General features: G+C 39.3%; 1 protein-coding gene across 2 annotated transcripts; it reads left to right on the top strand.

Annotated features, from left to right (window-relative positions):
• Positions 1-840: 840 nt before the first annotated feature.
• Positions 841-27678, top strand: LOC124874845 (microfibril-associated glycoprotein 4-like). Of its 2 annotated transcripts, XM_047376432.1 has the most exons (7): positions 841-1640; positions 1831-1986; positions 24468-24617; positions 25012-25050; positions 25838-25934; positions 26030-26197; positions 26628-27678. In XM_047376432.1, exons 1-7 carry the CDS (start codon positions 1536-1538, stop codon positions 26879-26881), a joined length of 969 nt encoding a protein of 322 aa, XP_047232388.1. In that variant the 5' UTR covers positions 841-1535; the 3' UTR covers positions 26882-27678. The 2 variants fall into 2 exon arrangements, with proteins under 2 accessions (XP_047232388.1, XP_047232389.1); XM_047376433.1 differs by lacking the exons at positions 841-1640; positions 1831-1986 and adding an exon at positions 24088-24194.
• Positions 27679-27977: the final 299 nt, after the last annotated feature.

The raw sequence follows: 27977 nt of genomic DNA, 5'->3' as shown, positions 1-27977 counted from the left end.
AAATTCTGCATGTCATTCGGAAATCAAGGTGCCAGAGTCTGGAGGAAGACTGGGGAGAAGGAAATGCCAAAATGCCAGAAGTCCAGTGTCAAGTACCCACAGTCAGTGATGGTCTGGGGTGCCGTGTCAGCTGCTGGTGTTGGTCCACTGTGTTTTATCAAGGGCAGGGTCAATGCAGCTAGCTATCAGGAGATTTTGGAGCACTTCATGCTTCCATCTGCTGAAAAGCTTTATGGAGATGAAGATTTCATTTTTCAGCACGACCTGGCACCTGCTCACAGTGCCAAAACCACTGGTAAATGGTTTACTGACCATGGTATCACTGTGCTCAATTGACCTGCCAACTCTCCTGACCTGAACCCCATAGAGAATCTGTGGGATATTGTGAAGAGAACGTTGAGAGACTCAAGACCCAACACTCTGGATGAGCTAAAGGCCGCTATCGAAGCATCCTGGGCCTCCATAAGACCTCAGCAGTGCCACAGGCAGATTGCCTCCATGCCACGCCGCATTGAAGCAGTCATTTCTGCAAAAGGATTCCCGACCAAGTATTGAGTGCATAACTGTACATGATTATTTGAAGGTTGACGTTTTTTGTATTAAAAACACTTTTCTTTTATTGGTCGGATGAAATATGCTAATTTTGTGAGATAGGAATTTTGGGTTTTCATGAGCTGTATGCCAAAATCATCCGTATTAAGACAATAAAATACCTGAAATATTTCAGTTAGTGTGCAATGAATCTAAAATATATGAATGTTAAATTTTCATCATGACATTATGGAAAATAATTAACTTTATCACAATATGCTAATATTTTGAGAAGGACCTGTATATCAGAGATCGAGGACAAAAGTACCATAAAGCTAATTTTTGATTCTGGCCTGCCTAGTGACACTCCACCCCCACCTTATTCAGCTCCTTCTACATCACGCTCTGGTGATGACTCATCACTTTCAAGTGGCTCAGTTGACCCAGACATTTTGTCATCTCCTGATTCTGCCGCCTCAAGATCGTCTGGATGGCCTGTTGTTTTTGTTGTTCCCCGATTCCCATACGATTGTGAGCTGCAGCTGGAAAAAGCCACTGCCGCATTCAAAACAACTGGAACTTTGCTCGACCCTGACATCAGACTTAAAACTGCTATTCTTGACAGTTTGGCTGAAGCAATTGTACAGCACAAAGTGTACCCCACTGATGGAGTTTGAAGAGGCAGCAGAAGCCCTTGTATCATCACATCCTTGTTTGAGAGAACCAGGCTCTGCCACTGGATATGTTGGCTGGAAAGTTAGTTTGAAGTATAAACTTGCCAACTACAGAAAGAAGCTCAAGCGGCTTGGATGCCCAGAGGTCGAACTAAATTCCTTAACAAATAAGCCTGCAGACAAGAGCAGTCCTGCTTACGGTGTGAAGAAGCCCAGAAAAGCTGAGGTGAATTACTGCCCATCCTACCCATCAGGAGAATCGGCAGAGACACTTGAAAAGATAAGAGAGGCCCTTATTTCAGAAGCAAAGAAAAGGACACAGTGGCAGCAATGATGGCCGAGACCTTTTCTCATAGAAGGCAAGAAGTTATTCAAGATGCACCCATGATTGCAATTTTCAAAACCAGATGGCCAGCTCTCTTCAGTGTGCATGAGGTAACTGAATAAGTGATAAGAGTATGTCCATATTTTAAATTCAAAAATAGTTTGGAAACATTTGTTTTTGGTTATTTCTCCTTTATTGTCACCTTTTTCCAAGATATGGTGGAAAATTTAAATTGTTAAACTAATTTGTTGTTTCAATGCAATGGTAGTTACATTTTTCTTTACCCATTTTTGTGTCAAGTTAAGTGCTGAGTTCAAGAGGATAACGACAGTCGGTTTGCTGCAAAAGTTCTTCTCCGAGCTGGATGCTCAATCATCAAAACTGCTCAAGGTCTTTAGCAAGAAGGGTGGTGCTCAGGGAAGAAAGATCAAGAGCCTCCTGATGCCCATGACCCAGGTAAAACAAAGGGGACAAACTGCCAAGTACAGGGGTTGGACAATGAAACTGAAACACCTGGTTTTAGACCACAATAATTTATTAGTATGGTGTAGGGCCTCCTTTTGCGGCCAATACAGCGTCAATTCGTCTTGGGAATGACATGTACAAGTCCTGCACAGTGGTCAGAGGGATTTTAAGCCATTCTTCTTGCAGGATAGTGGCCAGGTCACTACGTGATACTGGTGGAGGAAAACGTTTCCTGACTCGCTCCTCCAAAACGCCCCAAAGTGGCTCAAAAATATTTAGATCTGGTGACTGTGCAGGCCATGGGAGATGTTCAACTTCACTTTCATGTTCATCAAACCAATCTTTCACCAGTCTTGCTGTGTGTATTGGTGCATTGTCATCCTGATACACGGCACCGTCTTCAGGATACAATGTTTGAACCATTGGATGCACATGGTCCTCAAGAATGGTTCAGTAGTCCTTGGCAGTGATGCACCCATCTAGAACACGTATTGGGCCAAGGGAATGCCATGATATGGCAGCCCAAATCATCACTGATCCACCCCCATGCTTCACTCTGGGGATGCAACAGTCTGGGTGGTACGCTTCTTTGGGGCTTCTCCACACCGTAACTCTCCCGGATGTGGGGAAAACATTAAAGGTGGACTCATCAGAGAACAATATTTGTTTCACATTGTCCACAGCCCAAGATTTGCGTTCCTTGCACCATTGAAACCGACGTTTGGCATTGGCATGAGTGACCAAAGGTTTGGCTATAGCAGCCCGGCCGTGTATATTGACCCTGTGGAGCTCCCAACGGACAGTTCTGGTGGAAACAGGAGAGTTGAGGTGCACATTTAATTCTGCCGTGATTTGGGCAGCCGTGGTTTTATGTTTTTTGGATACAATCTGGGTTAGCACCCGAACATCCCTTTCAGACAGCTTCCTCTTGCATCCACAGTTAATCCTGTTGGATGTGGTTCATCCTTCTTGGTGGTATGCTGACATTACCCTGGATACCGTGGCTCTTGATACATCACAAAGACTTGCTGTCTTGGTCACAGATGCGCCAGCAAGACGTGCACCAACAATTTGTCCTCTTTTGAACTCTGGTATGTCACCCATAATGTTGTGTGCATTTCAATATTTTGAGCAAAACTGTGCCATTTTAAAAGACAAAATGTGATGGGGAGAAGAGAGAAGTAAGACAATTTGGAAAGAAGGGGAACTTTTTCATTGTATGAAAAATGATTTGATTATAATTCTAACATCTGGTAGATTTGACAAAGTGAACTCAAATAACCTAATCCCTTAACAATCCAGGCTGTGTGCCACTTAGTGACTTTCCACTGCCAGTACCTACTCTACCCTATTTTACCAGATTTGGAGAGGGTTTTGACTACCCCTTCTTCATATATCTAGTGTGGGACATGTGCGACTCCAGTGACAAGACTGTTTTAAGAATTGTGTAAAGTTTAAATTAAAAAGAAATTACCAAAAGGAAAAAAACAAACATATTTAAAGAGTTTCTCAGAAATTTTCACCTTCATATAACAAAAGTGTTGTGTACAAAAGAGGCTTTTTTGATATTTCTGATACCCTTTAGCTGTCGTGTCCCTTAGTTCGTGCTTGCCCGTTGGACCCTGGCTTTGGGGGGCTCCCAGGTTGCTCTCCAGGCATTGGAATATGTCAAAAGTAGTCTGGGTGTATGTCAAGTCAAACCGGAAGATGTCTAGATGTCCCAAGGGAACATCTTCAGAGCTCCAAGGGAAACAAAGCAGCAGCCGGTTGGGGCTGAAGTGCATCAGGTCAGCAATCGTCTGAGCAATTCCTGCATCCTGCACAGCTGCAAGGTCACCATTAGATCCAGCACCAAAACCAGATCTAACACCACAACTGGTGTTAGCAGAACCAGCACGGAAGCCAACCGAAACTCCTCCACCGGTAAAGCCAGAACCAACTCCAAAATTATAACCCGCTCCAGTCTGACCTAAACCTAGAAACCAAAAAAGAAGTTCATGCAAAATCCTCTTCATTACTCAGATTACAGTGAAGCATATCACAGTAGACATCTTTCAGTAACATAGAAATGTGTTTTGCAGGATAGCAGACTCCAATGTTGAAAAGAAGGTAACAAATTCACACGATTCTGATAAGACTTACCTGTAAATACAAATGGAAAACTCCAAAATCCTTACACACAGCACACTAAAACCCATCACAAATAATGCTAAAACTCCATGTTACACAAAGTGAACTTTCTTTAATAGGAGGTTTGGGGCCAGAACAGGTTAGTGGATGCAGCTGTTTTATTGGTACTTCATCTTTTTCAATTGGCCTCTCCTGGTGCAATTTAACACCAATAATTCTACGCTTGATTCAAGTTGGGACTGGAATTCTCCATTATTAGGGCAGTTTCTGCAGGTCAGGAATGCTGATCGCTCTTGATTTTAAGTTCTTTTTTCATATGTGTTGCTTTTTCTCAAATGACAGAAATGAATTCTGTTTTGTAAATTATGTTATGTTAAAGTTTTTCGTTTTCAATGTTTAGATGTTGTTCCAAGCCCCAGGCACGTAGAATCATTCATTCTAATTGCAACTCTTTTCTTTATTTGTAATTGCAGCAGTGACCATACATTTTGGTGATAAACTGTAGTAATGCAGCCCTGTACATTTTATTTTGTCATCGTGTACTTTCAGTTACCGCTACACAAGAGTGGAAGAGTGGTACAACCTGTGCAAAATACATGTAGTACATCATTTCTGTCCTTTGACTGCAGATCAAAAATAGCCTTTCGCCTGGCTCCGGTATATGAGTACGCCTAACTCTGGTACTTGGGATTTTTGAATGTTTTAGTATAATTTCCTTTTTATTTCTTGTGAGTTTTGGTGTTTTATTCTGCTACTTTACCAAAGCACATTATCTTCAACTTTTTTATGCTTAAATCCAGCAGGTCTTGACTCAGTGGACTCTGTTCACAGTTGATGATAAAACCAAGAGTTCAGTTCATTTGGTAAAACACTATATTTTAAAGAAGTGACAGGTTGTAGGCACCAAGGACCACAAAGATAACATTGTGAGCTGGAGCCCACCCCAGCTTTAACTGGGTAAGAGGTGGGGTATAGCAGTTCATCATGGGGCAAACCAATAACATAACTTAACAAAAGTTCACACTGAATCCTGCTCTTAGTTTATGCAAGATGAGTTTTTACCTTGCAAAAATTGTATTAAATAAAAATGTTGCTTCTACAAATTATTCAAATGCAGTTGGAACTGCATTAAAAAACCCACTTTAAAATTTAAATATTTTGTCAGTAAACAAATTGTAATGGACACCAGTCACTGTAAGGTCTTATTTCAAGTGTTTCCACATAAAGCATTCTGTTTGGTTTCACTGCTACTGATGCTGGTGGTGGAGTGGAGGCCTGAGTCAGAAGGAGCTTGAAGCCAGATGGTGGAGATGGGGTGGAGGAGGGTTGAAGCTCAGCTGAAGAGCAGGAGATTCTGCGTGTGAAGGTCTTTTAAGGCGAAGCCTTGAGGGATGATTGGCTGAAGAGGAAGGCGGACCAGAAGCTGATTGGTTGGAGTAGTTAGATGGAGCTGGAAGTAGAGGTGAATCTTCCAAGTTGAATCTCTGTCTAAACTCCATTTGTCAGTTTTAAGTATTTTCCCCTGATACCAACCCTTATAATGTATGGTGTTTTGCAAATAAGTGATTTTTTTGTAATAGCATTAAATTTCTAAACTTAAGTGTGTAACATCTTGATTTAAAGAGAATTTATATAGCACCATTTACCAACAAGGTAATTGAAATGCTTTACTGGAAGTTAAAGGAACAGTAATAAAAAACATGAAACACATTCAATATATTAAAACAAAAGTTGTTAAATGTGTTGAATTAAAGTAAAAAAACTGATAAAATGCAATATTAAAATAAATATATGGCCATGACATCTTTATGAAAAAGCTGCAGTAAATTGCAATGTGTTTGAGAATGTTGGTCCCAGAGCCAAGGAGCATCGTAACTAAATGCTTCCTGCACTTATTTAGTTCTGGTCCATGGAACAGAGTAACCAAGTCTCTCATCACCTACTGTACATGTGTCATATCTGGGCCGCCACTTAGAAATTTGTTAAGACCTTAGACTGTTCAGCACCTTTTAGACAATGAAGAAAATATTTAATTATGTCCTCTCACAAACAGGGAGCCAGTAAAATGATTTAGGGACTGGTGTGATATAATCTGTTTACCTGGTCTTGGTCAGGACTGTAGCATCAACATTTTGACTGAGCTGCAGCTTTCTGATTTTACACATGGTTATTGATGGTAATTTGGTTTAAATCTCTATAATCAATGCGTGGCTGGAGTGAACCATCTTTCTTAGACATAAAGAAAAATCCTGCCCCTAGAGGTGAAGAAGATCCCTGTGAAGCCGAACAAATGGTGCCTGAATCCCGCTGTCTCCACTGTAAATAACTACATGGTTTTTATTTACCCCTTTACATATTCCTGGGCCCCGTTTCAGAAAGCAGGGTTAACAAACTCTGAGTAGAAAGCACAACCCTGAGTAGAACTACTAGACACTGTGATACTCAGGGTTTTCGGTTTCAAAACATGTGGTAACAATTGGTTAACAAGTGTGGCCAGAGTTAAGCACAGGCGCGAGTATATAAGAAGCCCTCATCAATGGCAGTGACAAGATTTACCATGGCAACGGGAGGATATAGGCCTTGAAGTGCGCATTTCTTGCCGATTGAATTAGAAATATTTATTTCAGTGTATGGAGAATATTAACACATATTTGTTGCTGCAGCAAAACAGCAAGAGTTAGCATAGTAGAGACCAAGTCAGTGTTTGAGTGTGTAAGGGTTATGATTATTGATTAATTAAATCAATTAAAATATAATTAAAAATCATAATTCAGGAAGATAATTTCTTAACCAAAAATCAGTACTTACGAATAGAAATCAGAGATGTCCTCTGGTGCTGTGATTATGGGCTCAAAGCCCTTAATAATTACAATTAGTAAATTACTAATTACCTAATTACTACTTAGTAAATTAGAATTATTATTGATATGCCTTGATATGCCTTTGGCACAAAAAGGAGAGTGCAGGAACTTTGACCTTATTTTGACAGATAAATCACTCTTGCTCAAAATAAACACAAATGCTTTCTCTTTATCTACGTGAATATTTATTAAATCAACAACCTTGATACACTTTGCTCTTCTGATTCAATAATCTTCACCTAATCAAGCATGCAAAATTCTACACAAAAGGGGTAAAATAGGTAACCAAACAAAGATAAAACAATATCGAGTGTCTATGAAATGTATAGATATATGTACATGTATCTATACATATATACACTGCTCAAAAACATAAAGGGAACACTTAAACAACACAATATAACTCCAAGTAAATTAAACTTCTGTGAAATCAAACTGTCCACTTAGGAAGCAACACTGATTGACAATCAATTTCACATGTTGTGTAAATAGAATAGACAACAGGGGGAAATCTTTGGCGATTAGCAAGACACACTCAATAAAGGAGTGGTTCTGCAGGTGGGGACCACAGACCACTTCTCAGTACCTATGCTTTCTGGCTGATGTTTTGGTCACTTTTGAATGTTGGTGGTGCTTTCACACTCGTGGTAGCATGAGACGGACTCTACAACCCACACAAGTGGCTCAGGTAGTGCAGCTCATCCAAGATGGCACATCAATGCTAGCTGTGGCAAGAAGGTTTGCTGTGTCTGTCAGCGTAGTGTCCCGAGCCTGGAGGCGCTACCAGGAGACAGGCCAGTACACCAGGAGACGTGGAGGAGGCCGTAGGAGGGCAACAACTCAGCAGCAGGACCACTACCTCCGCCTTTGTGCAAGGAGGAACAGGAGGAGCACTGCCAGTGCCCTGCAAAATGACCTCCAGCAGGCCACAAATGTGCATGTGTTAGCACAAACGGTTAGAAACCGACACCATGAGGATGGTATGAAGGCCCGACGTCCACAAATGGGGGTTTTGCCACTGGTGCCCTGTGCTCTTCACAGATGAAAGCAGGTTCACACTGAGCACATGTGACAGACGTGACAGAGTCTGGAGACACCACGGAGAGCGATCTGCTGCCTGCAACATCCTTTAGCATGACCGGTTTGGGTCAGCAATGGTGTGGGGTGGCATTTCTTTGGAGGGCCGCTTGCCAGAGGTAGGCTGACTGCCATTAGGTACCGAGATGAGATCCTCAGACCCCTTGTGAGACCATATGCTGGTGCAGTTGGCCCTGGGTTCCTCATAATGCAAGACAATGATAGACCTCATGTAGCTGGAGTGTGTCAGCAGTTCCTGGAAGATGAAGACATTGAAGCTATGGACTGGTCCGCCCGTTCCCCAGACCTGAATCCGATTGAGCACATCTGGGACATCATGTCTCGCTCCATCCACCAACATTACGTTGCTCCACAGACTGTCCAGGATTTCGCGGATGCTTTAGTCCAGGTCTGGGAGGAGATCCCTCAGGAGACCATCCGCTGTCTCATCAGGATCATGCCCAGGCGTTGTAGGGAGGTCATACAGGCATGTGGAGGCCACACACAATACTGAGCCTCATTTTGACTTGTTTTAACACTAGGACTCCCAGAATTCTAACACTACTAGAACTCCCAAGCCCGTCAATTTGACGTCGAGCATTCTGGATGCGAGGGTGGTGATGACGTCATCGCATTACAAGCGGTCAGAATGCTAAAGGTCACACGCTATAAAATTATGGTTTTGACAAGAATTAATAATAGTATTTGATCAAAACCTATGTTGTATTATTATTTATAAATAGTGCTGAAAAATTACACAGTTTTTATAAAAAGCTTTACTAATCTGACCAAAAGCTGGACAACTCCTCCCCCCCCTCACTTCGAGGACATAAACTAGTGCTAAAAATGCCTTCAGCTCATCCACACTCATGTCCGAGGAGAAATCATCTCCTAAAATTCTGCGGGCCTCAGCCACACTGCAGCCCTGAACGTGGATAAGTATTTCGGCATCCACCAAGCAGAGGAATGCGGTCTTGGGCATCTTGGATCTGGCACTTTGTCAACGCGTTCTGGCTCTGACGCCTCCCTCTACTTTCTTCCTCCCCTACTACTGTCTACACAGTGCCATCCTTTCCTATTATCTCCTCCTTCCCAGGTGTGCGCTCATCTTGAAAACGCTGTAAAGCGCAGAATAGATTGTTGGTACTGGGCTGACCTAACATATTGTTTATTTCTTTGTCCATTTTCAGTACCTTGATTTGTAGTTTCTCTCCTGCCAGGGAACTGGATTGCTGGGTTTATAGCTGGGCACTGGGCACCAGGCTCGTCTCCCTGTCTCTGCGCTGATGGTGGCACTGTTGCTATAGTTTATATATTATTAGTTTACTAATTTGTAAACTATAGCCTAAAATTATAAAATCGTTACATAGGCTAATCTTTTACTACCTTGAAATAATGTGCCACAACGGGACGACTCGTGTTTTTTAGCCGGGGGAGGCTCACTCTCTGACCCGCTGTCACTGTAACTGAATACTGACCAAGAGCCGTCAGAATCCCTCTCGACCCCAGAATCACAATCATCTAATTTTTGAAGCATTTCCAATGCTTCTTGAGCAGAAAATATCCTTCTAGAAGCCATTTGTAGGATGCCAACAATCTCCTTCTCAGACTGCGTTCTAGAGTGGTGGTTGCTAGGCAACGCTCGCACGTATACTCAGCCGCGGGAAAAAAAATATCAATGTAATTAATAGGGCCGTCAAAATAGCGGCTGTGGTAGTTAGAGGTAGAAATACTTAGATCTTTAATTTACTTTGTTATTTTTTTTAAGAGACATAGGAATACACAAGACACAGGTTTAGAAAAAGTCAGGATGCCAGAAAGATCAGAGTTTTAATAAACCAGAGTTATGGCATGTCAAACTTTCAAAACCGTCAAAATGACGGCCCTGGGAGTTCTAGCGTTAAGGACATTACATCAAAGTTGGATCAGTCTGTAGTGTGTTTTTCCACTTTAATTTTGTGTGTGACTCCAAATCCAGGCATCCATTGGTTAATAAATTAGATTTATGTCAGGTTCAAACAACCTAAAATACTTATAACATCACAAAAGAAGAGAAAGACAAAGAATTAGTTTCTTATTTGCTGCGAGGAGAACGGACAGAGATGTGCTTGAGTTACAAATCTACCGCTCTGAAAACACATCTGTCCAATCCTCTCTTTTTATTATCTTTAGGGTGGTCCCTTGTTACATGAACGTTGCTGCTCTGAAGGGTCGGATAAACTGCTGCAACGTAAACAAGTTATATACACCATTATCTTGTAACAGCACACTTCCACAGTCTCCACCATCTTAAGATCTGTGTGTCCTTTGTTGAGCACAATCAGCCTCCATCTTTATGACATCCTCAACTGTGACTGCTTCCTTCCCGGCTCCACCTTTGATCCTTGCCTGCAAACAAACTCATCACATCCTTACTCACACATACATGGAAGGTTATAAAGATCAAATAGTAAAGTTAATAAAAAAGGAAAAATATAAGATAAATCTATATACAATTATTCCAACATTTCCCCCCTGTTTATCTTATATTTGCTCATATTCTCATATCACTTAAACAGCCACTTCTTTTGGATTTTTAACTGTAAGATCATTTTTTATGAGCACAAATATAATTACACTCAGAGGCACTTACTGACATTTAAACTACAGAATCATATAGAGATGGATCCGGGTACAGGTCAGAAAAGTGGTCAGTCTTCATCATCCTCATCATCCTGATGTTTAAGTAACGGATAGAGTTGGGTAACTCTGTCTTCCATAGGAGAAATAGCTGTGGTGATGAGATGGTTAAGAAGAGAACGAAGGCAGGGAATACAACAACATCCACACAATGTCGAAATTGCAGCAAACACTGCAAAGGAAATTATTACTGATGATACTAAAACTTTATACTTCCCAAACACATCCAGCCAGGAGTCCCACATCGAGGTGTCTACTCCAGAATGCTCCTTCATTTTGCCATTTAAAGATCTCAAACCTTCTATGGCTTTGGTGAGGCTGCCATCAGCAGCAGTGTTGTTAGGTATGAATGTGCAGCATTGTTCTCCAAAAATTGCACAAACTCCTCCTTTTTCAGCTAACATGTCCAAAGCAATTCTGTTCTGCAATGCCAACAGGGAAGTTGAAGCCAACTGGTCATGGATGGCTTCAAACCCGCTTTGTGCCCAATTTCGTAGTTTTTGAACATTGTAGTGGATATAGTTGATCCTGTCTACGTTTTTGTTCATTGTACACCACCAACAGATACTTGATTCAAATCCTGCAACTACTTGATCAGCTAATTTATATTCATCAGGCACTCCTCGAGGTACATCTATAGCATCGATGTACGTAGGGTCTCCCTCAGTCTGCCGAGCTGCAGCTCTGCGCTTGCTATTACGCCAGTCATGTGGTATTACACTAGATAGTCCATGTGTTACTTCATCTACTGACATAGGATATACCAAAACTGGTTACAATAAGGTAACTAGAGCATAGAGTCCCGTTACATTTGAAGGTAATTGATCAAATAACTTGTCGTCACCACACCACCACCAAATGTCTCCTCTAGAGAATTATTCCAACAATTTCCATTGATGATTTTTGTGTGATTTTGTTGTCAGCACATTCAACTTTGTACAGAACAAAGTATTCAATGAGAATATTTCATTCATTCAGATTTAGGATGTGTTATTTGAGTGTTCCCTTTTCGAGTCATATATATAATAAACATATATATTTATTATATATATAATATTTTACCTCTTTCCTCACTTTTATAATATACAGAGGTCTCACATTTGTCTATATTTAATTGTAATCCAGATGCTTTAGAAAAACAATTTAAAAGTTTTATGCTTTGGGAATTTGATCATTGTTCTTTATAAATAGAGTCGTGTCATCAGCCAATTGACTTATTATTATATTCTGTCCAAATCCATTAAAGCCTTCAGTGTCACTGGTCTTAATTAAAATAGATAACATTTCTGCCACCATTATAAACAATAAAGGTGATTAGGAACATCCCTGTTTTATTCCTCTTTTGATATTAAATCTATGACTGGTACCATGATTCAGAGAGACAGAGCTATTAATGCTATTATAAAGCATTCCCTTAACAGTAAGAAACTTTTTTCCAAAACCAAAATAAGACAGGGTCTGCATTATGAAGGGATGTTCAACACAATCAAGCGCTTTATAAAAATCTAAAAATAATATTAACCCCCTTTCATCAAACAAATGACTATAGTCAAGCAGATCTAAAACAAGTCTAATATTATTGTGTATTGATTGATTTGTTTTAGAAAACTGGATTGTGTTTCACTAATTATTGATGAGACCCCTTCTTTTAATCTTGCAGCAATAACCCCTGAGATAATTTTGTAATCTGTGTTTAACAAAGTAATTGGTCTTAGATTATTTATCATTCGTTTATCCTTTCCATGTTTGGGAATTAAGGTAATTATACCTTCCTTCATACTCAGAACTCAATGCCTTTCTCTCAATTCATGCATTAATAGCCCTAGATAAAAGATTTTTAATCTCCTTCCAAAAAGACCTATAAATATTAGATGTAAGACAATCAGTCCCTGGAGATTTATTTAACAGCATTTTAGATACCACTGTCTCTAACTCTTCTGGTTTAAATTCTGACACATAAATTCTCGACGCTTCAATTTGTGGAATGCTGTTTTGAATTTTATCAAAAAGATAATTAGAATCCAGTATTGAGAAGGTAGTAGAGTATAGATTGGAAAAAAAATTTAACATTGCTTCTTTAACAATTTTACTGTTATTGCATTCCTCATGGGCTGCACGGTGGTGCAGTTGGTAGCACTGTTGCCTTGCAGCAAGAAGGTCCTGGGTTCAATTCCCAGCCTGAGGTCTTTCTGCATGGAGTTTGCATGTTCTCCCCGTGCATGCGTGGGTTCTCACCGGGTACTCCGGCTTCCTCCCACAGTCCAAAGACATGCCTGTTAGGTTAATTGGTCTCTCTAAATTGCCCTTAGGTGTATGAATGAGTGTGTGCTTGGTTGTTTGTGTGTTGCCCTGCGATGGACTGGCGACCTGTCCAGGGTGTACCCTGCCTCCTGCCCATAGGCTGCTGGAGATAGGCACCAGCTCCCCCGTGACCCACTATGGAATAAGCGGTAGAAAATGACTGACTGACTGACTGCATTCCTCATAATTGATCAATAAAGACATTATAGAGTTTCCTTGCTGTCAACTTTTTTCTAAGCAGCTAAAGTATGCAGAATTCTTTTCTCCAGCTTCAATCCATTTTGCTCTTGACCTGACTTAAGCACCTTGTGCCCTTTGCAGATATAAAGCATCTAATTTAGCTTGCAGTTCCATTAATATTTGACTCTATCTGAAGAGTTACACATTTTGTTAATTTCTCTGAATAGATCACATTCATACTGTTTTCCCTTCTTCCTAAGTTCTTTGCAAAAATGTATTGTACCCAATCTTATTTTATATTTTAAAAATACCCATTTATTCATGTCATCTCTAATTGAGTGATCAGCTTCCACATCTTTGCATATATATTTTAATCCTGTTACAGTAAGTCATTTAATCCTGTAAAGTAGTCATTGTCTAATAAACTGGCATTACATTTCTAGTAGCCTTTGTTTCTCTTTATATTAGGTCCTATTGTTAAGCTAATAAAGCAATGATTTTGTGGCGTGTGTTAAGAGATCTTTATTTATTAACCAATAATCCAATCTTGATGTACACTGTCCGTTTTATCCATGAATATTCAGCCAGCTCTGGGTTCAAAGTTCTCCACACGCCAGTTAAATTGTTATCTGTCATAAAACAATTTATCAGACTATTGTATATTTGTTTGCCTGATCATGGAGGCCACCTATCCAACCATTCATTTGGATTTATGTTCCAATCCCCTCCCAAAAGGACATGATCAGTGAGATACAGTGTTTTTAATTCAAGAATAACCTGAGATAATTCATTCAGAAGAGTTCTATTTAAACTGTCGTTATTAAAGCCATATACATTTACTATTATGAGGATAAGGTGGTCAATTTTGGTCACCACTGTTAACCAATGTCCATTTGTGTCTCCTTTGTGTGTTAAAATTTTCCCAGTGAAATTATTAAAACAGATTGCCACACCTCCATTTCGATTTCTCCCATGGCTTAAAAAAAATCCTGTTGCCTCTTTGGTTAGCCCAAAATGTTTCATCTGTATTCGATGAGTGAATCTCTTGAAATAAAAAAACAATTCTTCTTCTGTCCTTCTGAAGACAGAAATAATGCTTTCGTTTTGACAATGTCTTTTAAGCCTCTAACATTGAGTGTACCAAATAAAATTTCTTCACTTCACAAAAAAAAGGTGAAAAATTGAAAAAAAAAGCAACAGAAACAAACCCTTGATTTAAAACTGAAAAAAGGGGGTTTAACCCCTAGAAACAGTTGAACAAATAAGAAACGCTATTCAGTAAATTAGCAATAGAACGCTCAGGCGGAAGCATTACACTTGCAAGTCCTGTAACAAATCCTGCATCTCCATCTTATCTTGCATGCACATCTTCCACTCCGATATGGCGCCCATCAATATATCCAAAGGGACCGCGAAAGTAGGCCACCTTTCCAGCCTTCCTGGCTTCAATAAGTGGCCAAAGACGATTTATCTCCTCCCAGTCCTCTTTGGGTAGCATTTCAACAAACCTGATGCCCCGCTCTTGACAGTTATAATTCTTCATGGGAACAAAACAATGATGTTTATGTGTTTTTTATCCATCTTCTTTCCTAGCCTGTGTACAACATCCACTTCCTCCTTGAGCCTCGCTTCAGATTCAGGAATGATGTGTTTTAAAGTCCTAAAGACCTGATATCTTCATCCTTCTCCTCCTTCAAGCCTTTAATCCGAAGGCTCCACCTCATTCTATATATTTCCTGTTCTCTGAGCCTCTTTTTAAGGTCAACATTTATCTCTTGAAGATGTTCACTTTGCTTTTCTAGCTCTTTCACCTTTTCTTTACATTCTTTGACTTCGTTAGCATTGCCTTCCACCGCTTTGGCTAGGTTAGCAAGCATAACACTGCTATGTCTCACCTGTTGATCAATATTGTCCACTTTCTCTCTGAGCTGAGTGATTCCTTTCATTATATCTCTGACAGAAATGTCCTCATCTCCCAGATCTTCAGTTGACTTGATTTGTTTCTCACCTGGTGCCTTGCTCAGAGTTGCAGGTGCCGAGTCGCCTCGTTCCCTTTTATTTTGAGTGGAGAGTACCATGGCATAGCCATGGTCTTTAATCTGGGTCGCTTCTTTCTTTTTCGAATCAGCTTTAGCTTTGAGAGACTTGTTAATGTTCTGGGAAGCCATCTCGATATTTTGATGGAATGTCCACTTAAATAATCAGTAAAATTTAGGACTTGCTGTGCGATCTTCAAAAACACAGCTGCTCAACCCGCCATCTTATTCCGCCTCACATCCGCCAAGCTCATGTATGCTGCACTGCTCCAGCTCAAAATGCAGTAAAAGTACCTTTTATTTGTATAAAATGACTTTTATGTGAAACATAAATCGATGAATCTGTGTTTGATTAATCTGTGGCTATTCTCAAGGACCCGGATGCGTGACACAAAAAACTAAATTTTGGAAGTGAAATTGAATTTCAGACCTGAAAGTGAAAGTAGTCAAACTGAATTTTTAATACAATGAAATACATTTTAAAAGCAAATGAATTCAGTTTCAAAGCATTAAATTCAGTGTAAAGCAAATATATTCAACTTCAAACCATTAAATTCAGTTTCAGTTTAGTGAAATTCATTTTCAAACCAATGCATTCCATTTTAAATTACCCAAATGCAGATTCAGTCTGAGCAATTAAAGTTAAGTTTCTGATAGCACAATTTTCTTCCCATACATAATCGTAAAAATGACAAGAAAAAAGGCTTAAAATTGTCATGCATCTGCCTGTTTGGTTTAGAGTTTGAGTTCTTTGTCTGTTTTCTCTGCACTTCTCTGTTTTTCAGTTGTTGTTGTTTTAGTTCATTCACTGTAGTTTAGATTCATGATTTTTTTCTTGTGCTTAGATGTTTCTGCTTCTTCACTGGACTCCCTGCTCATCTGTGTTAATTCGCCTCCCTCCTTCAGTTCGCTTGCATCTTTTCTCCCACCAGTTGCTCCTGATTTCCCTCTGATTAGCTCCCATTGCTCATTGGTCCTTTCTCCCCCCTTCCTCAGCATTTGGACTATCTGGTTTCATTGTTCTTGATGGTTCCTCCCGGCTTATACCTACTGTACTCCATGTCCGTTATCCAGTCTTTGTTACCCTTTGTTACCCACTCTGAGCTGCAGCAAGGCTTTCTGAAACTTTATTAAAGTCCTGTTTTCCTTGTGCTCTACTGTAACCTTTTATGTTTCTTATTTAATAAATCAGTTCTATGCTCCTCATCCAAAATTCATGTCTGCACTTGGTCCCTGCCCAAGATAGCACCACTATCTGATCAGATAGCACCACACATCCCCTCAATATCATCATTAAACTTAATCTAAGATTGCCTTCAAGAAACAAACCCCTTCACATAGGCACCACAGGCATTTATTGAACAAGATTATTTTTCTTGTTAATCAACAAGCTGATTTGTTTCTACTATATTCCATAGATTCACTGGCCCCTTCAAAAAAACTTGGCAATGACTGAAAAAATAAGAAAGGCAAAAAAATGTAAAAGTAATCGGCACACAAATGGCACCATGGCTGCACCACTATGAGCGCTAGTAGGAGAAGGCTGGCAATTTGAGCATGGCTGTCCGGTCCAGGCTGTTGGCCAGCCTCACCCAAAAAGTCACAATGAGTTCATCTAACGAGGCCACAATAGAGTATGTGGCTCGCTTAAATTAAATTCACCGTTTTGCCATTTTCTTGGAATACACATTTTAATTCAATTTCAATTCAATTTATTTATATAGCGCCAATTCTCAACACATGTTCTCTCAAGGCACTTCACAAAAGTCAGATACATACATTCCAATTCAATTCCTAGCCATTGAACAGTGCAGTCGGATTCAGTTATTTATTCAAATTGGATACAAAGTTTTTCTATCTAAGGAAACCCAGCAGATTGCATTGAGTCAGAGACTTGCAGCATTACATCATACTGAGCATGCATGTAGCGACAGTGGAGAGGAAAAACTCCCTTTTAACAGGAAGGAACCTCCAGCAGAACCAGGCTCAGTGTGAGCAGCCATCTGCCACGACCGACTGGGGGTTTGAGAGAACAGAGCAGAGACACAAAAATAACACAGAAGCACTGATCTAGGAGTACTTTCTATGGGAAGGAAAAGTAAATGTTAATGGATGTAGCTCCTTTAGTCGTTTCACCTAGAAAGAAAGAACAGATAAACTCTGAGCCAGTTTTCAAGGTTAGAGTCTGAAAGAAAGCACAAAGATTTAGTCACAGTAGAAGCTCAGTCAGTAGCTATGTCTAGGAGAGAGAAAGGGTTAAATACTGAAAGACAGGGCCGGGCCAGGCCATGTGGATCATCGGTAGAGGGTGAGCATTAAGTTGTTGCCAGCAGAAGCTTGGACGATGCCCCCTCCAGAAAGGTGTCACAGGTAGACACAGAGTCAGGCCAGGTGTAGCTTCTAGGAAGAGAAAAGAGAGAGAACATAAAATTATAAGCTGAAATAACAGCTAATAATGCAAAATTGGAGAGTAGTGTGAGAATGTAGCAAAGAGGGTGAAAGTGGTCATTATGTCCTCCAGCAGCCTAAGCCTATAGCAGCATTACAGAGATAGCTCAGGATTACCTAAGCCACTGCTTCACGGACTAAAACTGGCAGCTAGTTCCACAGGAGAGGAGCCTGATAACTAAAGGATTTGCCTCCCATTCTACTTCTAGAGACTGTAGGAACCACCAGTAAACCTGCAGTCTGAGAACGAAGTGCTCTGTTAGGAACATATAGAACAATCAGATCTCTGTTGTATGATGGGGCTAGATCATTAAGGGCTTTATATGTGAGGAGGATAATTTTAAATTCTATTCTGAATTTAACAGGGAGCCAATGAAGGGAAGCTAAAGTAGGAGAATTATGATCTCTCTTTTTAATTTTCATCAGAACTCTTGCTGCAGCATTTTGAATCAGCTGAAGGCTTTTAACTGCATTTTGAGGACATCCTGGTTGTAAAGAATTACAATAGTCCAGTCTTGAAGTAACAAATGCATGGACTAGTTTTTCTGCGTCATTCCTGGATAGGATATTTCTAATTTTGGCAATGTTCCGGAGGTGAAAGAAGGAAATCCTAGAAACCTGTTTAATATGGGATTTAAATTACATGTTCTGGTCAAAAATAACACCAAGGTTTTTTACTTTATTACCAGAGGCCAATTTAATGCCATTCAGGTTAAGGGATTGACTAAACAGTTTCTTTTTTAAAGACTCTGGTCCAAAGACGACAACTTCTGACTTGTCTGAATTTAGAAGCAGAAAATTTAAAGTCATCCAAGTTTAGGTCTTCAAGACAAGCTTGTAGTCTATCTAACTGGTTGGGCTCATCAGGATTTATGGATAAGTAGAGCTGAGTATCATCAGAGTAACAGTAAAAATGTATCCTTTGCTGCGTGATAATTTTAACTATTGGAAGCATTTATATAGTAAAGAGAATTGGCCCAAATACTGAACCCTGTGGTACTCCACAATTAACCCTGGAGTTTGAAGATGATTTATCATTAACATGAACAAACTGGAATCTGTCAGACAAATAAGATTTAAACCAGCCTAGTGCTTTTCCGCTGATCCCTACAGAATATTCCAGCCTTTCTAAGAGAATATTGTGATTGACTGTATCAAATGCAGTACTGAGATCTAACAGAACCAGTACAGACACAAGTCCATTATCTGAGACCTTAAGAATATCATTAGTGACTTTCAGCAGAGCTGTTTCAGTGCTATGATGAGCTCTGAAGCCTGACTGAAACTCTTCAAACGGGTCATTGCTGTGTAAATGCTCACACATTTGATTAGCAACTATTTTCTCAAGAATTTTAGATAAGAATGGAAGATTGCATATAGGTCTGTAATTTTTCAAGTCATCTCGATCAAGCGAAGGTTTCTTAAGTAAAGGTTTAATTACAGCTACCTTAAAAGCTTGTGGTACATATCCATTTATTAAGGATAGATTAATCATATCTAAAATAGGGCTGGTAATCAGAGGGAACATTTCTTAAATAATTTGGTTGGGATTGGGTCTAACATACAAGTTGAAGGTTTAGATGAAGCTAATATTTCTGATAACTCAGGAAGCTCCACAGGATCAAAACAGTCCAAACACAGATCAGGTTCTACAGTTATTCCAATGTTGTCTCACTTGCTTAGGATGAAGTAATCATCTTCAGGAGTATGTCAAAGATTTTATTTTTAATAGAATCATTTTATTTAAGAAGAATCCCATAACGTCATGACTGCTGAGAGCTAAGGGAATAGATGGCTCAACAGAGCTATGACTCTGTGTAAGTTTAGCAACTGTATTAAAGAGTAACCTTGGATTACTCTTGTTCTCTTCTATTAATGATGAGAAATAAGCTGTTCTAGCTTGGCGCAGTGTCTTTTTATACAACTGTAGGCTATTTTTCCAGATTAAGTAGGAATCCTCTAGGTGTGTAGAGCGCTATTTTCTCTCCAATTTTATAACATTGTGCTTTAAAGTTCGCAGCTCTGAATTAAGCCAGGGAGCCAGCCTCCTATGAATAATTACCTTCTTTTTCAACGGGGCTGCATTGTCTAATGCACCACGCAATGATGAAGTAACACTATCAACAAGAGAATCAATTTGTGAACGGGAAGAAACTAAATTATTGCCCTCCACTGTGTTTTTCTGTGATAATGAGGAAATTAAAAGTGGAACAGATTCTTTAAAGGTTGTTTTCTGATAATGATCTACAATAATGAAATGGTCTTTCAGCTGTGGAGTACTCGGTTAAATTAAACTCAAAGGTTATTAAAAAATGGTCAGACAGGACAGGGTTATGAAAAAATATTGTTATGTCTTTACACTCGATGCCATATGTCAGCACAAGGTCCAGAGAATGAAGACAAATGTGGGTAGGTTTGTTAATGTTTTGAGCAAAGCCAATTGTGTCTAAGATAGCATTAAAGGCCATATTTAGGCTATCACTTTCAGTGTCAACATGAATGTTAAAATCCCCCACTATAATAACTTTATCTGTATTTAACACTAAATCAGATAAAAGGTCTGAAAACTGATGTAAAAACTGAAAGTAAGGGCCTGGTGGATGGTACAAAACAACAAACAGAAGTGGCTTTAGTTTTTTGCAATTTGGATGAGGAAAACTAAGGCTTAAATATTCAAAAGAGTTGTAGCTATTAATTGGTCTGGGATTAATCAATAAATCGGACTGAAAGATGGTTGCTACTCCTCCTCCTCGCCCAGTATTTCGAGGAATGTGAAAATTTAAATAATTAGTAGGAGTTGACTCATTTATAGTAACATAATCCTCTTACTGCAGCCAGGTTTCTGTGAGACAAAATAAATCAATCTGATTGTCACAAATCAGGTCACTAACTAGCAAAGTCTTTTAAGAGAGAGATCTTATGTTCAGTAGGCCACATTTAATTGTTTTATTTTTCTTTTCAGTCTGAGTTGTGTTTATTTTTATGAGATTTTCATGATTTCCTCCTTTTACATTATTTTTTAATCTATTAAATTTTGGCTGTGGGCGAGACACTGTCTTAATAGGTTAATGGGTGGGTAGCAGTACAGAAGCTGCAGAGACGGGTGTTAAACTACGACCCTGCTTCCTGGTCTGAACCCTGGGTTGTCAGTGTTTTGGAGAACTAATAAATTCGGCAACCTCCGATTGATGTAACAGTGTGTCATTACAGCGTGAATAACAATCTTACTGTATTTACGCTTATCCTTAGCCAGCAGTTTCAGGTAGGATTTGATGTCGCCCGTTCTGGCCACTGGCAGACATTTGAGTATGGTCGCTGGTGTCTCTAGTGCCACGTTTCTGTCTATGGTGCTGCCAATTACCAGAGTTGGCTTCTCAGCGGGTGTGTCGCTGAGCGGGCAAAATCTGTTTGAAATGCAGACGGGTTGGTAGTGACCTGTGGGCTGGGATCTAGGACTATGCTTTCTACGTACCGTCACCCAGCCAGCCTGAGGCCCTGGCTGCGCGGTCTCTGCTGGAGGACTGCTACGGGGAGCTACCCTCGGTGGCTTCGCGCTGGCAAAGGGGCCTCAGCTATTTGCTGGTTTTTCAACAGCGCAGAGCTGGGCCTCCAATTCCGACACCCTCGCCTTCAAAGCTACAAAAGTACTACATTTATTACACGTACCATTATCACTAAAGGAGGCAGAGGAGTAACTGACATCTGACACAGAGAGCAGGAGAGAGGAGAAGACTCAGAGAAAGAAACAGCAGAACGGGTAGCTATGGTGGAGCTAAAGCTAACGCTAAGCTAGCAACCCCTTACCACTACTAGAAAAAAACGTGTAAGATACAGAGAGTCCCCAAAAGTTAAATGCAGCAACAAAAAGTATGTGTTTAACGTGCTTATGTATAAGAACAAGTAAGAGATATCACAGTAGAGAGAAATCAGATCAAACGAGAGAGCCTTCACACACCAAACAATCCACCAAGTGCAACAGCGAAAACAGAAAGTGAAGAATACGCCTTACCACCAGCAGTAATTACTCTGGAAAACCAGAGATTATATAATTATTATACAGATTATACAAGCTACATGTAAAGTAATTACCAAAAAGTTTCAGTTATAACTATGATAGGTTACTTTTTTACTGGTAGGAGAAGGCTGGCAATTCGAGCATGGCTGTCCGGTCCAGGCTGTTGGCCCGCCTCACCCAAAATGTCACAATGTATTCATCTAACGAGGCCACAATAGAGTATGTGGCTCGTTTAAATTAAATTCAATGTTTTTCCATTTTCTTGGAATACATATTTTATACAAACTACATGTAAAGTAGTGAGTATTTACCAAAAAGTTTCAGTTATGACTATGTTAGGAATAACCTTTATTATTGTGGATTTCCTGGAAGGGGCGGGGCTACTCCCTAAAGGCCATCAGTATGAAGATCCGTCCAGTCCAGTGAACCTACACATGATGTGTGTGGCCTTAATTTAGATTAAAGGAGCTAAAAGTTAGAAACTGGTTGAGAGTCGTTCATTTAAGAGTCTTTAGATAGAGTGAGTGACTGTTTCCGGGAACCAAGTACCGGAGGAGCTCCGAGATGTCTGACCGCCAACAGGGTGCGGTAGTTCGGACAACTATGATAGGTTACTTTTTTACTCTCCAATGAAAAAAAAGTTAAATACTTCTACATGTACTACACATTAATATTAAATGAATGATGTGTCAATAAAGAAGTGCCATATAAATATCTGATTAAAAATTTTTTATGTTCCTGAAAGATTTATATTTAAAGTGATCTTTTAATTTTACCAACATGTTTCTTCTGACCAGGAGTAATATATAACATGTTGGGGTGGCCCACCCAGTGTCCTTACTTGAATCTGATAGAAGATCTGTGGAGCGAGCTAAACATTAGCGTTGGTCTACCAGCCTAGAAGACTTAGAACTCATCAACACTGATAAATTATCAAAATACACATGGAAACATGCAAATAGCTCGTCAACAATTATAAGAAGGATGTTATTGCTGTAATGCTGATGAAGATTTTGTTTTCCATTAATTATTAAGGAGGGTATAAAGAGTTTTTGACCTGCTATTTGTTATTAAAATGTAAATAGACAGAGAAACAGTGCTTTACCAGACAGATACTCCTTTTACATTGTTTGATTATATTTTGAGACACACCTGTCTCATTTCTTATCGGGAACAATTCGATTGAACTGATTGGTTGACTGACTGAAAATAATTTTAAATCTAAATCTGCCAGCCATATGATTAATATGGGGCTTAAGTTTATCCTTTGCATGTGTTCCAGTAGTTGCTCTTAAATGTCCACAGGGCTCTGACGGCTTGGCAAAACAGCATTTTCCCATCATACACCATGGTCATTGAAAAATCTACAATGCGTTGTTGAGCTAAAGACTCTGACCTCCAAAAATGAGTTCAAGGGTATATTCTTTAGAGGTCACTATATTTAAATAACCATTGGTTTATTTTATTTTCAATGTGTTTTATGCCGTTTGGATTTGTATAGCTGCTACCTTGGACAGTTTTCACTTGTAAAATCAATTGACTTCTTGGTTATATAGTATAAAAGGCCAATTAAAATAAATGAAAGATTGTGTTATGATTTGGGGTTGTTTGGTTTTTGGTTGCAGTTTTTCTTTATATGTTTCTCACGGTTAAGGTTTTGAATCATGCTTCTGTTTATTATTTTTAGATTTTGTCTTCTAGTTCATGTTTTGTCAAGTTAGGTTTTTGGATCTGGTTATGCTTTAGTTTCATATTTTTCTAGTTATGTTTCTATTAGTTTGTATCCTTGAATTTCTGTTTTGCTCCAGTCACGTTGTGTTCTGTCTGTTCTGATCAATATCACGGCAATCTTTACTTACCGTCATGCTGCCTGCTTGTCTGCATTCCGGGGTCCTCCGTTACACCGCACCTGACAGATTGTTTTTAAATATGACCAATTTTCAACAGTTTTAGGATTTTTAGGTTACTTTTTCTTTTTTTTTTAGTGCTTTGTTTTGCCCATTTAACCATAAAGATAATGATTTGTACAAAGAGAAAAAGTCAAATATTTTGTCCAAGAAAGAGGGAATAATTTTTTCTTCTGCTGTTCAGTTCCTGTACATACCTGAATTAGAGAAACCAACATTGCACATTTCAAATGATTTCATGCAGCCTGTAGTAAAAATCTCTAAACCTTCAGCCCTGTGTTTATGTTATTGCGCAATTTCAGCTTCTCTAGAATTTCATAACACTTGATCTGTACTAACGCTGAGATTTTTTTTAAAACACTTACACAAACATTGTAAAGGAAAACTCCCTGGTTTCTTAATAGTGGTCTCTTTTAATTTGTTATTCATCCACAGGACCGTCAGGGTTCAGTAACTCATTAACATGTGGGTTATAAAAGCAGTTGACTCATGAGTTCACTGCAGCAGAGCTCCTACTGACAGACATCACTTTGTAGATCTTTGCAGCAGAACAATCACCATGAAGGTGAATTTTTAAATGTTCCTCACTATCTTTGGATCAGAAAAGTTTACCTTAACCTTTTGTAAAACATTCTGAAGAAAACACAAATCTGTGAAAACTTTGATCTATTTTAGGCTTTTATTTTTTATGTGGAATGCTGCCTATTTTCCAGTGAGGGCGCCACAGAATCTGAGATTTTAGTTCTTGCTGCTTTGTTTTGGATTTTAATTTTATTTAAAGATCAGAAAAGTTCTCACTCTACAGGATTGTACTGAATAAACTGTTCCTCTGCTGCAGATGTTTTTGGGTTTCTTCCTCATCCCTGTGGTGACCAGCTGCTCCGATCTCAGCCTTCCTCTGGACTGCAGCGACATCTACAACCAAGATACCAGCCGACCCAGCGGAGTTTACACCATCTATCCCATTGGAACTACATCTGCTGTTCAGGTACACTCAAACCTCCAGCAGTAATCAAATGATCAGCAATTCATTTCAAACATTTCAAATATGCATTATTATTGCCTGATGTTGAAGTAAAGATGTATCTTGTTAGCAAATTATTTAACATCTAAACACATTTTCAACAACAACCCTTAAAAAATCACAAACATCAAATCCATGTCATCTGTTAACAATATATGAGCTGCAGGATGAAGATCTTTCTAGCTGATTCATACATAATGGGGCTCGATGTTCAACAGCATTGGCTACAGAGTCCAGTAGGAGCTCAGTCAGGCTCTTGTTCTGTTTGGTGCTTGTGAAAAATCAGAAACAAGCAGTCACTGTGCAGCACCATCAGTTTGGTTTGACCAACATTCAGCTTCTATGTTTGTGCCTGCAGGTTTACTGTGACATGGAGTCTCTGGAAGGAAAATGGACAGTAAGGATTGTTTCTTTTGTTTCTACATATTTTTGCTTTTTATTATTTTACGCAGAACTTTCAATAATTGTTTGGAAAGTTGACATAATTTAATTGAAAATAATGTGTTAAAACAGCTGTAATGGTATCTACTTTGAATCTATATTCCTTATATTTAGTGCAGTACTCTTCATGTTTTCCGCACAACTGTTGGTAAGATTCTTTTATTCACCTTTCTAAAAGAGAAACGACAGACACTCGACTCGATTACACAGGCCATTTTACTTGCGCAAGGAGTTCAACAGACAGAGCATATAGCATGTACAATCTCACCTATAACACCCCAGCTGAACTAACCTAATACAGACAATGTGTCTCTATTTATCTGCAAGTCTCCCCCTCTAGATGCACACAATATTAATTTTCCTAGTCTACAGTCAAAGGGCTCTTTCTCATAACTCAGGTGAGATAACGTTAAGCAGATATAGTCTTTTGAAGGCCACACGCTCCCGCAAGCAAACTCTTACACATATGATTATGCTAGGTTCAGCTGGTATGCAGAGTAATGCAACTTTAATGCTGTAAAATTACAAAGTGAAAATAATAAAAATAATTTTAAAAAAGTTCTTAACATCCTAACAATCACATTTACAACAACAACCCAGCTGGTTGACTCTCCTACAATAAATCACTTTAATTTCAGCATTTCAGATACCCAACACAAACTATGATTTCAAAGTGCAACAAACCTCACTGTGAGGAAATCTGGGCTATGTTCAGCTGGTTAACCACCTTAACTTCCCTTTAGGTTTTCCAGAGGAGGATGGATGGCTCGGTGAACTTCTACAGGCCCTGGAATCAATACAAGTTCGGTTTTGGAAATGCCGCAGGAGAGTACTGGCTCGGTGAGATGTGAAGCCAACGCAATAGTCATGAAAACCAGAGAGAACACCCCAAAAGTTCTGAGAGATTAGTTTCTCCGTGTTTCTGTTGTGTTCAGGTCTGGAGAATGTCTTCTACCTGACTCAGAGAAAAAAATCTGAACTGCTGATCGACATGGAGGACTTTGAAGGAAACAAATCATACGTTCGTTACACTTCGTTCTGCGTCGGCCCAGAGTCTGACGGCTACAGACTACACCTGACTGGAATCACTAATGGAGGGGCAGGTGCGTAACAACAGACTTGTAGCTGTTTTTGGTGAGATAAGTTCAGGTAAAATGTTCAGGACTAAAGTAACTCCAATCAATCCTTGTACCAAAAAGTTTCATTTTTTCAGCATGTTTAAACTAGTTTTTCAGTTAGATGTGATTTAACTCATCTGGGGAATTGACTGGTTTCGTTTCCGCTTCAAATAGGCTTTTAAAAGAGATAATGAGGGGCGGAATACAACTGACAACCCTTTTTAAACAGTCAATAAATGTGATTAGTGAATAACATTTTCTTTCAGATTTGATTCATAATCAACATAATGTCAGAGACTGTATCATAGTGTTATTGCCAGGAGTTAAAAACTTGTTGGAAGACAATTTATAAGCTATGAAAATAATGTGATGCAAATAAGTTTATGTGATATTCTGTCTTTTTGTGTTTCTTCAGGAGACTCTCTAAGTCATATCAGTGGACAAAAGTTCTCTACATTTGACAAAGATCAGGATACCTGGGAGAAGAACTGTGCCCAAACGTTTATTGCAGGGTTCTGGTTTTCCGATTGTCACTCTGCAAACCCAAATGGCGTGTACCGCTGGGGTGCTGATAACTCGCTTTATGCCATCGGAGTGGAGTGGATTTCCTGGAAGGGACGGGGCTACTCCCTAAAGGCCATCAGTATGAAGATCCGTCCAGTCCAGTGAACTTGCACATGATGTGTGTGGCCCTTAAACACCATCAACATTTTACAGGAACTTTTACCTGAACTCATTGTAAATCATGGCAGCAGCTGAGTGAAACATTGGACCTAAACAAATACGGGTGAAATTATCAGACCCAGTTCACCCAGACAAAATCATGCCACTCAAGCACTGAAGTCAGGAAATCATGAAGAACTCAATGACGTAAAACATTTCCTGCCTCATCAACTCCAGCAGATTTAAAAAGCTGCAACCACCTTATTCCTCCATCAGATGTCGCTGTTGTGTTTGTCAGCACGATGTGGTAGTGACAAAAGACTGAATCTGTGAATCTCTGCAGTCTGAGTTTCTGACCGAGATACTACTTTGATACATTAAGTGATTATATACTTTCTGCTGTAACAAATATTCAGCTAATATGATGTGTTCCTGGGTTTCAGTCCTGACCCCGGCGACGTTTGCCGCATGTCTTTCCCCCTCTCTCCACCCGTTTCCTGTCTGCCTACTGTCAAAAAAACACTTAAAAATAAAGGCCACCGGTGCCGCAAAAAAAAATCTTTGAAAAAAAAACAAAAAAAACTTCGATCTTAAGATATTTCTTAAAAAACCCACATTATCCTAAAGGAATAAACAGGCTGGTTAAAATTATTCATGGATGGGCCTTATTTAAACTGAACATACCATGGCATTTCTACTTGCTTCATTGTAAACCGATAAAAATGTGCTGCCTGAAAAAGTTTTGTAGATTAGGTTGATGCCGTTGTAATTATCAAAACGATAAATAACTGGTAGTCAATGACAAACATTAATTTTATTTGTTGTAAGAAATGTATGTGACAAATTTTTGTTTATTTATTCATTTTTGGGTTTGTTTATCCTTTTGTTTCTTTACATCTAAAATCAGACATCACCTATTCAGTCATTTGTTAAAACCTGAACTCCCGCCTTTCTGCTGTTAAAGGGGGGAGCTTTAACTGCTGTTAAAGGCAAAGTATTTTTCACAGCTTTGTGAAAAATGTGCATTACTTGATATATTGCATTGTCATATATTATATTATCTATTCCATTTTTTAAATCTCTGGTAGTAAAAGGCCTTGTC

Source organism: Girardinichthys multiradiatus, chromosome 10, assembly GCF_021462225.1.
Source record: "Girardinichthys multiradiatus isolate DD_20200921_A chromosome 10, DD_fGirMul_XY1, whole genome shotgun sequence".
Classification (NCBI taxonomy): Eukaryota; Metazoa; Chordata; class Actinopteri; order Cyprinodontiformes; family Goodeidae; genus Girardinichthys; species Girardinichthys multiradiatus.
This window is presented reverse-complemented; position numbering and strand designations above follow the sequence as displayed.